This window comes from Otolemur garnettii, unplaced genomic scaffold, assembly GCF_000181295.1.
Source record: "Otolemur garnettii isolate 467f Iridium unplaced genomic scaffold, OtoGar3 scaffold00133, whole genome shotgun sequence".
Taxonomy (NCBI): Eukaryota; Metazoa; Chordata; class Mammalia; order Primates; family Galagidae; genus Otolemur; species Otolemur garnettii.
The window spans coordinates 4,625,300-4,639,785 of record NW_003852528.1 but is presented as its reverse complement, the minus strand read 5'-3'; the positions used below and the strand labels follow the sequence as shown (position 1 = coordinate 4,639,785).

General features: G+C 58.7%; 1 protein-coding gene across 1 annotated transcript; it reads right to left on the bottom strand.

Moving 5' to 3' along the window:
* Positions 1–4,645: 4,645 nt before the first annotated feature.
* On the bottom strand, positions 4,646–14,457 carry RNPEPL1 (arginyl aminopeptidase like 1). The gene is made up of 11 exons (XM_003798247.2): positions 13,933–14,457; positions 10,147–10,287; positions 9,384–9,535; positions 8,799–8,915; positions 8,374–8,609; positions 8,176–8,289; positions 7,664–7,776; positions 7,348–7,456; positions 6,676–6,906; positions 6,445–6,587; positions 4,646–5,768 (listed from the first exon to the last, which is right to left on the bottom strand). Exons 1-11 carry the CDS (start codon positions 14,455–14,457, stop codon positions 5,451–5,453), a joined length of 2,199 nt encoding a protein of 732 aa, XP_003798295.1. The 3' UTR covers positions 4,646–5,450.
* Between the last annotated feature and the right edge of the window lie 29 nt (positions 14,458–14,486).

Sequence of the window (14,486 nt, the reverse complement as noted above, 5' to 3'; positions counted from 1 at the left end):
AGGGAGGGGGTGAGATACCATGTGATTGATCTTAACCTTTACGGAGAAACTGAGTCAGGTGATTTTTCTGTTACTTACACTTTTCAGTAATTGTAGCAAGTCCATCCTTTCAGCTTTGCTAGCTCAGCCCACACTTGAGCCTGCAGTTCTCCCAGGCTGTTGCTACAGTCCTGTGGTCTTGGTAGTGGTTTCACTGCCATGGCTCCCACCAGACAACGTCCTGGAGGGAACTCTGTGTGGCAAGGTCCTGCCAGGGCCCCAAGGCTGTCTATGACATCTTGAAATCCAGAGGCTCGCATGGCCCCATTGTTGGCAAACTGTGTGTCTGCGCAGAACCATGTGGGCGCCACCAAGGCTCACAGCTTATGCCCTCCCTTTCAGGGTGGCTGCATGAGCTGCACCTGCTTGAACGTGGCTGGGGTGGTCAGGGAGCACTGTGCTGAAGTGCAGGAGCAGAGTCCCCAGGTGGTCCAGGGTAGTGAATGCTGAGATCCCCTGGGTCCCTCTCTGGATACCCTGCTCCTAAGGCCTCTCCCTGGACTTCTGAAGTGAGGCTGGCAGCCTCAGGATCACTGAAATGCCTCCTCTTGTTGTGATGAAAGCACCTGGCACCATTCTGTCCTGCTGATCTCCCTAGCCAGGGGTCACTTGCTCTCCTAAATGTGTCTTTTCTCTCCTTGTATGGCACATTTTCCAAGTCTTTCCATTCTGCTTCTCTTTGAATTCTGAATTATCTTTAAGTAAGTTCTCTTTGCTTACATCTAACCATTAATGTATGTGGTTAGAAACAGCCATAAAGCCCCTCTGATAGTTTGCTTAGAAATTCCTTCTGCCAGATACTCTAGTTTAATCACTTTTAAATTCTACCTTTCCTAAAGCCCTTGGGCATGTGCACAGTTCAGCCAAGTTCTTTGTGATTTTGTAACAAAGGTGGCCTTTTTTCCAGTTTCCAAAGCCTTGTTCCTCATTTTCCTCTGAGGCCACATCAGAACTGCCTTCACTGCCCATATTTCCACTGACATTCTGGTCACAGACACTGCTGTAATAGCCAGCAGCGGTTCTCTTCTGAACCCTCAGCACGGTCAGCCAAATGCTCCATTCATACCTACTCAAGCTTTTTTTTAACCTGCTCCTCCAAATTCTCACAGCCTCTGTTACCCAGTTCCAAAGCTTCATATTTTTAGGTATGTCTTATGGCAGCAATTCCACTTCTTAGTACCAGTTTTCTATCTTAGTCTGTTTGTGTTGCTAGAACAGAATACCATAGGCTAAGTAATTATGAAAGAAAGAAATACATTGCTTACAGTTCTGGAGGCTGGAAAGTCCAAACTCCAGGGGCCAGCATCATGAGAGGCTCCTTGCAACATCATCCCATAGTGAAGGTGGGAAGCAAGGAGAGCCAGCAACAGAGAGCTGAACTTGCCCCCTTCTTCAGACGCCTCTGTGGACACCAACTTGCTTTTCTTCTTCTTTAGACTACTGTGGACACCAAATTGCTTTTTTAACAATACACTCCTGTGATAATGACATTAATCTCATTCATGAGGGCAAAAGCCTCCTAATCACCTCTTGAAAGTCCCTCTTTTTTTTGAGCCAGAGTCTCACTGTGTCACCCTTGGTAGACACAGCTCACAACAACCTCAAACTTTTGGGGTTAAATGATTTTCTTGCCTCAGCCTCACAAGTAGCTGGGACTACAGGCACCTGTCACAACACCCGGCTATTTTTTGGTTGTAGTCGTCATTGTTTGCAGGCCCGGGCTGGGTTCCAACCTACCAGCTCTAGTGCATGTGGCTAGTGCCCTAGCCTCTGAGCAACAGGTGCTGAGCCAAGCCCCTCCTTTTAATTGTCACAATGGCAGTTAGATTTCAACATGAGTTTTGGAAGGGGACATCCAAACCATAACATTCTAGTGTGTATCCAGTTTTTAATAATTGTTTTTAAAAAAATTTCCAAGGTCTTTAGCTGGTTCTTTTTTATTAATTATCTGTTCTTGTTTCACAATTGCCTATCCCTATCTTATGGTTAATTCTAAAACCTCCTTTATGTCTAAACTTTTGGTTATATGTGCTGTAAAGTCCTCTTCTGACTGCCCTGTCCTGTTTTCTCAGGTAAAGTTGCGTGTGCTTCCCTTCCTCGCTGAGGGCTCCATCCTGGACGGTGCATCTCATGCCTGAAGTTCCTTGTCTTGTATCTTGCCTCATCTTGCCTTAGGGGAAAAGCACCACCAGTAAGTCCCAGTAAGATTGAGGATGGGAGAGAAACATTCTTGGAGACAAATCTAGATTGCCTCGGACATGGCCTGAGGGACTCAGAAACCCTAATCTGGACTGTGAGGACCAGAGAGGTCCCAGGCAACATGGAGACTACACATGCAAACCTACTCTCCCCCCGGTGCCTCAGGCCTCAGTTCTCCTACCTGGCCCTGTGGAAGCCAGTCTCCTGCATCAAGCTCCCTGCTTCTTCTCTAACATCACCCCAGGCCCCACTGACACCACTCTTCTGTCTGTCCAGCTAGTCCCTGCTATGCCCCAAATGCAGATCTCTCCCATATTCTGGCCTCAGTGCTGTAGCTGCTGGTAGTTAGTGCTGTCTGCCCGTACTCCCACTACTGTGTATGTGCTGGGTGGCAGCCCCTGTGGTTGTGGGGCCAGTGTGAATAGAAGTCATGGCTCACCAGAGCTCCTACTGTCAGCCCCTCCAGTGGCTCTCGTCCCTGGCAAGGTGCCTCAAACATTCTAGATGTCTCTTCTTCCACCAGTGTGGGGCCCAGTCATATTGAAGAGAAGCTCCCCCACCCTCTGCTGGCTTGAGGTGGACGCACAAAATAAGAAATAAAGCTTTGTTGTTTTAGACCTCTGTGTTTCATAGTTGTTTGTGGCTGGAGCATAACTTAGCTTGCCAAATATAGAGATGAGCCTCCGGGAGAGGGGTGCCATGCTGACACGTGTGGATGTTGAGCTGCCACTGCCAGAAAACCTGGAATTTGGTGTGCTGGCACGCTGTGTCACGTGGAGGCAAACGTCAAGTGAAGCTCACCTGGTGTGAGATAATTGTTGGTCTCGTGGAAAAGGGTGGGAAGCAACGTTGGGGTGTCAGTCCCAGGCTACATTGACAAAAACACTGCAAGGAACAGGTGAGCTAAAAAAAGATCTGGGTGTGTAAGCTGGGAGGAAAAGGAATTGAGGCAGCTAGAGACAAAGGACTCAGGCTGAGCAGCCTGAAGCAGGAACCCATTCAGCCGTTGGTGCGATGCTGGGGTAGGTCTGGCAAGGACACTGTCTTGGATGTGGGCTCCCAACCTGGCTGTGCCTGCTGAGTGTTGTTGCTGAGCTTTCTGGAGTCACAAGAGGTAGGCAGAGAGACGTGAGCAGCACTGTGTGGGTGGCTGTGGGCACCTAGGGATGGAACCAAGGACAGCCAGAGACCATGAAGTTGTTGGGTTAAATTGCCAAAGAAACGAAGAGCCAGGGATGACTTGTGACAATTGAGACTGACAACCTTGGCAGAGAAGAGGCTGGAAAGCACTTCAGGTTCTAAGGAGGGATTCTTTGTGGACACCATCTTCAGGTGTGGCCAAGGAGCAAACAGGAAAAGGAAGGGTTCTCTGGATGGTGGATTGAGATGCTCAGAGAACACAACTGAGCAGAACCTGGTGCCCACTCCCCGGCAGCCCCAGTAGGGCTCTAGATGGCCTTGGGGCAGGGGCTGCCAGGTGCCTGTATTGCCCCCACTCCTCTCCTGAGAGTGAGGGGCTGCAACTGATCCTGTATTGCCTCAGCCTCTGGATCCTGTATAGCTTCACCCAGCCCTGACTTATGCATGGATGCCTCCAAACATGAACTATAGCTTGCCCCCAGGGCTGGAAAGCTGGAGGGGCCTCTGGAACAGAAGGGCAAGTGGGACATCTGGCAGTGACATCAGGGCTGCCTGCCCACTACTTGCAGTTTTCCCCAAGTCCTAGCTACTACACGTGGGGCAGGGAAATGGCCAGTGGGCTGGGAGAGACATGCTGCCCAGGTGGGAAGCTCTGCAGTTACGTTAAGGTCTGGACTTGTCATAGCAAAATGCCGTGTAGCCCCACGGCCAAGCCGATGGGGACTCCAAAGAGCAGCACTACCTGCAGCCATGGGGAAATGGAATCTCAATCTTACAAGACCAAATTCAGCCCTGCCTCCACCCCTCTCCCTTGCACCCCAGTTTAAGACAGGCCACCACTGAGGCCAGGATTTGACTAAAGCTGCAGAGGTGAAGGTCTAGAGCAGGGGTCCTCAAATTTTTTAAACAGGGGGCCAGTTCACTGTCTCTCAGACTGTTGGAGGGCCAGACTGCAGGCCCCAGGATGAATAGGCTGCTAAGCAGGACAGGCAGCGGCGGCAAAAACACCCAGTGGGCCGGATATATGTCCTCGGCGGGCCGCAGTTTGAGGATACCTGGTATGATGGTGTGACAGTCTCTTTGAGGAGTCCAGAGAAGGCTGTGCTCAGGTCCTGAAAGTCTGGCCAGAGGTGAAGAGGATGTGGGGAACTTGCTTTCAGGGGCCTGTGTGTCAGAGCAGGGGCTGTGACAAGCTCCTGACTCCAGGACCCTGGTGGGCCAGCTCAACTCCACACAGCCAAGCAGATGGAGAGGATGGGAGGCCAAGCTTGCTGAGCAGAAGTTTAATGGGACAATCCCCATGGTGTCCCATCACAGCAGTCCCAGGCTGGAGACCCTGGCCCTGGCCACCTCTCCCAGCAGGTGCCTGATGAGCACCAGCACCACCTCCACCTGTCCCTGGGTATTGCTGTGCTGTGTGTCCCCCACCCAAGGAAGCCACACCTCCCCCGCCAGGTCCCAAGGCCCCACTTTCTCTGAGGGGCTAAGGTATTCTGTGAGATGGGGGGCCCTCTCCAGGGACATCCTTCCTCTCCCTGTGACCCCTGCTCTCACACTGAGGGAATGTCTGTGTCCTTGTCTCTGCCAGGGGCCAACTGAGGCTGTCAGCCCCAGGGTCAGGGTGCAGGGCTCTGTGGGGAGGGGTAGCTCAGGGCCCTACCAGGAGACATGCTGCAGGGATGGCATAGCCTAGGCCTTCCGGCACATGTAAGGCACAGTGTGGTAGCCACTTTTGGGCTGTGGGGGTCACTGCCCCCAGGGGCAGCACCTGCCAGGTACTGGCATCTGGGGCTAGGCATGGCTGTCAGTGTGAAGACTGGAGGCGTGGCGTGTGCGGGCCAGCTCCGAGCCTGCAGTGCAAGAGAGCTGGGTGGGGAGTGGGCCAAGGAACATGGGCCTCTGCTAGACACAAAGAGGCCCCTCTCCCCACACTCCCAGCCTGGGAGAGCCCACGGGAGGGGCTCATGGGCCGGGCAGAGCTCATGGCCAGAGCTGAGGCACAGTCAAGGCAAGCCCGGACCACAGAAGGCACAATCATGGTGTCTGGGGGGTCGAGGGTCAGCCCAACAGGGCTAGGCAGACACGTTGACGTCCCTGAGAGAGATGGCGCTGCCAGGGGCCTCATCCCCTAGCAGCAGGGCTGGTGAGCCTGAGTCCACATCTGCATCCGTGTCCACTCCAGCCCTGGCCTGCTCCGTGCTGGGCTCTGTCCTTGACTCTGCACTGGGCTCAGTGCTAGGGCCCAGGCCCTGGGACAGGATCTGCTGGATGGTCCTGCGCAAGTTGGGGTGTAGCCGGCCCTGTGTCTGGTAGAAGACCTCCAGAGCGAAGGACTTGAGGGCGCCGGTGCAGAGGTCCTCATACAGTGGGATGGTGTACATGCGGGACATCTGTGGAACAGGGTGCCTGGTTATGAGGGCAGGAGCCCACCCTGCCAGCTAATAGGGCAGGCGACCCTCTGCCCCAGGTGTGTTGGCCAGACGAGCACAGCCACAGCCACAGGCCCGGCTTCTTGCCCCCACTCCTCTAGGCTGTCTGAGGCCCAGAGCAGGCAAGGGAGCAAGGGCCCACAGCCTAGGACCCTGGCCTCTGCCTAAGGAGCTTGGTTCCTTTGTGCCCAGATTGGGGCGGGCCCAGATCCCTTATTTCTGCTCCCAATCTGTCCCTCTGGGTTCCTCCCTCTGAGAATTGCTATGCCCTTCACACCTCGGTCTGCTCCCTACTCAGAACCCCACGCCTTCCCCACCCATGTCTGGGCTGCCCAGGTCTTCAGCCCCTGGCCAGCCACCACTCAGGCCCAGGCCAGCAACCCCTCAGCCTGTGACTAGCTGCGCCAGGCCTCAGCCCCTCAGCCCCAGGCTGCAGCCCCTCAGTCCTAGGCTGGCCGCCCCTCAGCCCCAGGCCACAGCCCCTCAGCCCCAGGCCGCAGCCCCTCAACCCTTGGCTGGCCCCCCCTCAGCCCCAGGCTGCAGCCCCTCAGCCCAGGCCACAGCCCCTCAACCCCAGGCTGGCCGCCCCTCAGCCCTTGGCTGGCCCCTCCTCAGCCCCAGGCCGCAGCCCCTGCACCTGGCTCTCCAGGAAGCGCCGCACGCGGTGCAGGTCAGGGTAGTAGTCGTTGCGGACCACGATCTGCAGCCAGCGGATGCGGATCTCGGCGTTCATGGAGTCCAGCAGGGACGAGTAGCACTTGGACAGGCTTGTCACCACCTCTGCAGGATGGGGGGCCGCTCTGGTCAGGGCTATCCTGGCGCCTCCCCCTCCCCCAGGCCAGGCCAGCCTATCAGCTGTGGGACCCACCCTGTGGCAGTGGGGACCCATCCAGGAGCCGGTCCAGGAAGAGAGCCGTTTGGAAGGTCCTCCACTTGGAGATGTCAATGGCACTGGCCGAGGCAGCTGCCTGGTCCAGGGGCTCTGCGGTCCACATCTGGAAGAGGGCCTCAACCGGTCGCGTCAGGCTAGATCCCTGAGACAGGTCTGGCTCGGCCAGTGGTGGGCCCGTTGCATTGAGCCAGCGCTCAAACTCCAGCCCTGCAGGGGAGAAGTAATCCTGGAGTCCCTACCCAACCAGCCTGCCCTGGAGACCTCAGATGCCAAGCAGGTCCCTGGGCAGGGGCCCAGTTCCACGGCTGGGAACCCCTACGGCAGCGGTTCTCAACCTGTGGGTTGTGACCCACAGGAACTGTATTAAAGAGCTGTGGCATTAGGAAGGTTGAGAACACTTGCCCTAGGGGAAGGCTGGGGTCAGCTCCAGAGCCCTCCCTCTGCCTGGCAGATTCTGCCCCCAGGACCTTGGTATACCATATTTCCAGGCTATCTTCATGTGACTGCCTAACTCCCTGCTCAGCCCACCCACCCACCCCCACTGTTCTCATGGTCAGTGTGGGACCAAGGAAGGGCTTTCCCCCAGGCAGAGCAGAAGGGCTCTGTCTTGGTGCTCACTGCACTCTCCAGGCCTGCTGCCTGCCTCACCTGCCCGGCAGTCCACACTTTGCTCCTTCAGCTCTGGGAAGAAGCTCAAGAAGGAGTCCAGCAGGTCCTGGGCCACCACACTGCTGAACTTGTACTTCTCCACGTAGGCCTGTGTGGAGAGGCAGGTGGGCAGTAGCCCATCTCATGGGCCTGCTCACAGCTAAAACAGGGGAGGTAGGCTCCCTAGGCGCTTCCCCCAGAGAAGGGCAGGCAGGGTCCAGCCAGGGTCACCTCCAACTCCGCCCCATCCCCTGCCAGGAGAGGACAGTGCTGCAGTTAGGGAGAGGCCGGGCTGTCCTGGGCAGGGGGTGCTCACTCGGAGGAAGTCATCAAAGCGCTGTGGGTCTCCGCAGAGCTGTGACAGGTAGTACACAAAGCAGTAGCCCTTCTCGTAGGTGAACAGGTTCATCAGGTGGCTGGGATTCACTCCTGCAGGAAAACCATATCTGAGCTGGAGCCCCAGCCTGCCTATGTTCCTTGAGGGGCATAGTGGTCAGTCCCAGAGGGGCTAGGTTGTCCCTTATGAAGGCCAGTGTTGTCTCTCGCAAGTCCAGATGAGTGCTGACACCTGGGAGGGTAGTGGTGAAGCCTGTTCTGTTCAGGAGCCTCAGGAGAGACCTAGACCCTCACGCTACAGGGGCCTGGGAGGTGGTGGGTTGAAGGAAACAGGGAGGCCTTCCTTGAGTTGGGGGCACCCAGCCTGGCCTTGGAGGGGTATAGGGATGTTGGGTGAGAGAAGCTCTAGCCAGAGCAGTGAAGGGCAGGTAGGGAGCCCCTGAGGGGTGATAGGCACCAGGGCTGGGGGGCAGACCCTGGCAGGAGGGGTACCTGGCTCAAGCTTGACCTGCAACTTGCTGACTGGGCTGTCTTCTCCGAGAAGCTTCATCTGCCTGTGCAGGGCATCCAGGCGGAAGGCTGTCTCCAGACAGGTAAAAGCAGCACCTGGATGGGCCAGAGAGGCAGGGAGGGGTGAGAGGAGGCAGGGGAAGGGCACCCAGGGCCAGGCTGGGTCCTACCCCAGCGCACCATAGGTCTCGGTGGTGATGCGACGCTGGGCGTAGGTGGCTAGGCCCTCACTCAACCACATCTCCTCCCATGTGGCGTTAGTGACCGCGTTGCCGAACCAGCTGTGGGCCACCTCATGGATGACGTCGATGACAAGGAACTCGTCGCTCTCCAAGATGGAGGAGATGATGAAAGTGAGGCAGGGGTTCTCCATGGCCACAATGGGGAACGATGGCGGCAGGAAGACAATGTCATACCTGTGTGGGGGCAGGGCAGTGAGTGCAGGGCTGCAGGTCCAGGAGTGTCCTCTGCCTGGGGCAGCCCAGCCCACTGCATCAAGGCCACCTCCTCTGTGGGAGGCAGGGGCAGGACATGGCAGGGCCAGACAAGAGGCTCCCCTCCCCAGCTCCCTCTTCCAGCCAGCCAGGCCCAGGGGCCTCACCCACCTGCCCCACATGTAGGGCCCGTATAGCCGCTCAGCTGCACTCAGCCACTGCTCCACCACACCTGACAGCTTGCTGGTGGCCGTGGGTAGGAGGCATGGCTCAGCCCACACTCGGCTCCTGTTGCAGGGGAGAGAGGAGCTCACCCCATCAGGCCTGCCACCCCTGGGGCCCCAGCTGACTTCCCAGCCTGCAGTCATCTGGCCCTTCCCACAGCAGGGGCAGAGCTGCATCCTGAGGGCCACTTGGTTTTTTTTCTGGGTTGAAGGAACCTGCTAGGGTGGAGGGTGCACCCGGCTGCCTTTGGTGTGGCCCTGCCATGAGGACATGCTGGTGGGCAGGTGCTAAGCAGGTCAGGCTGCCCAGTCTCAGGAGGGCCTGACAGGGATGACCTTGGCAATGGCAATAAGGTAGGGCAAGGACTGAGGTTAGTAGGGGTCCTCTGTAGGGCAGCTGTGGACCTAGGACACAGACCCAGCTTCTAGGGTCTGGCACCTGGCCTGGGCAGACCCAGCCTCCCTGGGGCTGGCACCTGGCCTGGGCAGCCCTGGATAGCAGCACCAGGAAACAAGAAGTAGAAGGCCCTACCTGGGCCCGATGTCTGCTGGCTTGAGGTCTCCGGCCACCAGGGCCACGAGGTAGGCGGGCACGGGGTGCTCCATGTGGAAGCGGAAGATGCCCTCCTCCTCCACGTAGGCACTCTGGGTGGCGCTCATCAGCACCTGCACCCCTGAGGGGGCCTGTGAGGAGGAAAGAGTGAGAAATAGGTGGTCCCCTGTCAGCACACCCATATCCCTGGTCAGAGAACCCAGGTCTTTCCTGGGTAACCCCAGGCCCCATCAGGGAGCCCCATATGCAGGGATAGGGAAACCCACAATCCCCTCAGGGGGCCCTAAACCCTGGGTCAGCGAACCACATTCTCATGAGAGAACCTCCTAACCAGTCAAATAACTCTCATCCTAGACTGGGAAGCCCAAGCGCTCAGTCTGCAAACCTGTTGCCCCAGTCATGAGGGGTTGTCAACTAAGGCTCAGTGACCCCACAGTCCCTACCAGAGGACCTTTGTCCCCACTGGGGACTCACCCTGGGTCCAAGAACCCTGTCAGGCCCATCAGTGACAACCTGGCCCCTGTGCCCCCTGCATGGTGGCTGCTACTGCATAGCGGGTGCAGAGGGCTCCTTCTAAGACCAGGGCTGGGTGGCAGCTGGGGTCATAGCCCAGGCAGGTAGGAGAAAGGAGAATGAGGCCAGGCTGGGCTGCTGGGCTAGACCCTCCACACAGCACCCACAGGAGGCACAGGGCAGGCAGGGCTGACCCTGGGTGGGATGAGGATGGCAGATGGGCCCTGACCTTGACAACAGCTGAGTAGGTGCTCTTCACGGCAGGCGTGTCGAAGCACGGGAAGAAGGAGCGGTTGCACACGGAGTGGCCCTGGGTGAAGACAAAGGGCTTGGCACAGCCGTAGGTCAGCTCAGGCTCCAGCCACCAGATCTGTGGGCAGAGCAGTGTATCAGCAGGAAGCCACCCAGTTTGGGTTCTAGACCCTAAGTGCCCAGGCAGCAGCCAGAGGAAGGTGGAGATGGTGGTCTTACTGACCCATGGAGGGCAGCAGCTACTCCCACACCCTTCACTTGCCTGCATGCGCAGGGCTACAGCAGGCACAGGTAACCCAAGGCGTGACCTGCACTGTGTTATCAGGCCAGCCCTCCAGGTAGGAGGCCAGGCATTAGGAGCCAGCAGAGGGACTGTCCCAGCCGGCGCTGAGGCAAAGAAAGGAAAAGGCCTATCACTGCATCATCTGAGCATCCAAAGAGAAACTGAGGCACAGTCAGAGCACCTTGAGTGCAAATTCCCACAGACTGGCAGCCACTCTGGTCTTAGCCAGAAACATGGAAACATGGGAAAACCAAGCACCACACACTTGGGCAGGGAGTGAGCCCAGGGCCAGCCCTGAGAAGGGCAGCCTCTCCAGGAGGGACAGGCTGCAGGCTGGGGCAGTGAGCAGTGAATGCCCAGGGTTGTGGCAGAGCTGGCCCACACCACAGCTGGGGAGGTCTCCTAGCCCTCAGATGCCGGGGCCAGGCCCCCACTAAGTCCCCTCCACCCCTTATGCCCTCCTGCCTGGCCTACTGCTACCTCACTGTGCCCATCTCATCTGCCACCTGAGAACTCTGGCCTCTAGTGAGGGAGCTCAGAGTGTGGGAGGGCGCTTGCTCCCAACTGCAGCAATGTCACCAGGGTTGTCATAGAGGGCCTTACTTTGTCCCCACCCTCCCCTCTGCCAGGACAACAAGATTGCAAAGCAGACTGAAGTGTTCCTCACACAGTGGCCAGGTGCACACAGGTCCTCCCAGGACCACGAATGAAAGATAGCCCACAACACACCTCTAACAGCAGCTTAGTCTAGAACCATAGCTGGCAACCACCATGGAGATGGCCTCCCCCAAAGACCCCAGACCCAGGAGGGGCAGCCTCTCACACAGACCCAGACCTGGGAGTATAGCCTCCCCCACAGACCTCAGACCCAGGAGGGGTGGCCTGCCACACAGACCCCAGACCCAGTAGGGGCGGCCTCTCACACAGACCCAGACCTGGGAGTACAGCCTCCCCTGCAGACCCCAGACCCAGGAGGGGTGGCCTGCCTCACAGACCCCAGACCCAGGAGGGGCAGCCTCTCACATAGACCCAGACCTAGGAGTACAGCCTCCCTCGCAGACCCCAGACCCAGGAGGGGCGGCTTCTCACACAGACCCAGACCTGGGAGTACAGCCTCCCCTGCAGACCCCAGACTCAGGAGGGGCGGCTTCTCACAGAGACCCAGACCTGGGAGTACAGCCTCCCCTGTAGACCCCAGACGCAGGAGGGGTGGCCTTCCTCACAGACCCCAGACTCAGAAGGGGTGGCCTCTCCCACACATCACACCTGGGAGTGAGGCCACCCCGCAGAACTAGACCCAGGAGGTGGCCTCCCTGCCACCTGCAGACCTAGCTTCCCTTGCTCAGCATTCACAGACCTCTCTAAAACTTTCTCTAGGCTGCCCTTTCCCTGTCCATTCAAGGCTGCAAGGCTGCACTTCCTTTCCTCCTGGGCCCCTGGGCTACCCAAGATGTTTAGACACCTGTCTTGGGAGCCTGGTTAAATTGCAGTCTCCCTCCCAGGGCCCTGCCCCAGAGCTCCAGCTCCTAAGAGCAGGACCTGGGGAAGTACATTTAGGGAACTCCCTGCAGTAGACCCCAGTGCAGGTGGTCCTTGTCCCAGGCTAAGAGAACAGGTCCCCATAATCTCCAAAATGCTCTTCAACCCACACTGTTCCCCCACACCTGCTCCAATATTGCAGCCTCCTGTCTGCCCAACCTTGGGACCTTCTCAGCCTCTGCCTGATTCCCACTCCACCCCTCATTGCCCCATGTCCAACTCCAGAGACCAATGGGGCCCACAGTCCTCCCTTGGAGTGAAGTACTAGGTATATCCCCGTAGTCAAGCCTGGCCCTGCCCCAGTGGTAGGCCAGCAGTTCCCATCATGTACCCAGAGTACAGGTGCTGATGGGCTGGCAGAGAAGTAGCAGGCCTGTGGACCCTGGCAATGCAGGGCAGGGTGGAAACTCTTCTTGCTGGGATGGGGGTGGGGTGGGGTGGGGCTACAGGATGGGGTACAAGAGGCACAGGCCCCAGAGTCTACAGTACCCCCAAACTGACTCTGGAGGCTTGGGGTCCACTGACGAGCTCTTGCTGCATCTTCTGTGGCACAGGGACAGGCCCAGGGATTCAGGCCTGAGTCTCCAGAGCAGGCCAGGAAGAGAAGGGGACTCCAGGCATGGGTCTGAGCCCCCAGTGCTCACAAGCAATGGTGGGTGTCTGAGGTCAGAGCCACATACTCTGCCTTTCACAAGTTGGCCAGATCACAGGCCAGGCAGGCCCCTTGTCCACGACCCATCAACTCTGGAATCACTCTGCCTAAGGGGACCTCCCTGCCCAGAGCACCCATGGCTGTGGGAAACCCAAGGACAACAGCTATTCTTGCCCATCTGGCTCCATCTCAACAGCCTATTGAGGGCCCCTGGGCCTGCTACTCTGCCAGACAGTCTTGAGGGGACCAGACACACGGGCTCACAGATTAGGCCTGGGAGAATCCCATTCCTCAGTTCTCACCTCTTTACCTCAAAGCCCTGGAGGATCACAACAGGTAGCAGGCCAGTGGCTGGCATACCCACAGTGGCTCTGGGAAGTTGAGGTGGCCAGGGAAATATGCAGGAAGCCCACAGGTGTGCCTGTGCTTGGGCCTCTTTCCTCTGTGGCCCTCAGCCTGACACCTCTACACCACCTCTCTGCTTCCCTGTCCATGTGTCATGGGCAGTGACACAGGAGACCTCCAAGGGCCTCCAGAGGTGTGTGTTGTGTATGTACGTTGGGTGTCACTTGTGGCTGTTCCTACCACCTGGGGACTGGACATGAACCTCTATGTTGTGGGAAGGAAAGGTCGTCCTCCATCCCGCAAGCCCCACCATTGGCTGGGGTAGGGGCACTGCAGCCATAGCACCCAAGCTGGGCCACCTGGCTTTTCTGGCAGGGCCTCTGGGGGTGTGTGTGCCCACTTGGTGCCCACCTACAGAGCAGTGCCTACGTGTGTCTGTGTTGAGGTTGTGGGGCTTCTTGGCCGCTGGACCCCACCAGTCCTGGTAAAGGCAGCCCAAAGCCCAGGCATCACGGCCTACACGACTTTCTCCTCTGCCTCCAGCTGGGACAGGTCCATCCCTCACTCTGCCTCCAGAGAACAGACCTGGGTGTGCTCAGCCCTGAGGGCCCAACCCTCAATGCCCAGCTCCAGCAGATGTGTGACTTGGCAAGTGCCAGAAACTGCTCTTTTCCCTAGGCAGAGACAGAACACCTAACCCGAAGCCTCCCTGGTTGGCCTGCTGTTCCCTGTCGCCACAGCCCACAGGGTCAGGACTCAGGCTCTATCCAAGGCTCCCAAGGGTTTACAGGCAACAGCTGGGAATGACTGTGGGCACCTGGACAGGGCTCTGGGCCAGGCCGCCCCCACCCTGTCCGCTGTGCCTAGGCCAAGCTGTCTGCTCAGGACAGGGTGCACAGAGGCCGACAGGAGGATCTGCGGCCGCGACGCACACCCGGACTCACGGCGGGGGCGTCGGTCGAGGTGTAGCGCAGGATGACTTGGAAGGGCTGGTGCGCCTGCAGCTCAGGCGGCAGCGTGACCGTGAGTGAGGAGCCGTAGTCGGTAAACGGGTCTAGCCTGAAGGCCAGCGGGCAGCAGGCAGGCTCGGCGCCCGGCGCCTCAGGGAAGGCTGGCAGCGGGGGCGGTGGCGCGGGTCCTGGCCCGAGGGCGGGGAAGGCGAAAGCGCAAGGCGTCTCGGAGGCGGCGGGGGCGCGACGGAAGGCGGCCGAGTGCAGGCGCAGGGCCGGGTGCGCGTCGAGCACGAGCGCGCGGGGCGCGGGCCGCAGCGCGCACAGCTCGAGCACCAGGCAGCCGGCCAGTTCGCGCGCCTCGGGCCGCAGCTCCAGGCCCAGCTGCAGGTGGCGGAGGCGGAAGAGCTGCGCGCTGGAGGCCGAGGCCACGTCCAGGGCGGGTGGTGGCTCGGGAGGCGGTCGGGCGGGCGCGGCCTCGGTGCCGGGCGCCTTGCGGCAGCAGCACTGCGCGGCCATGGCCGCTGACGCTAGGTGAAATCCATCGG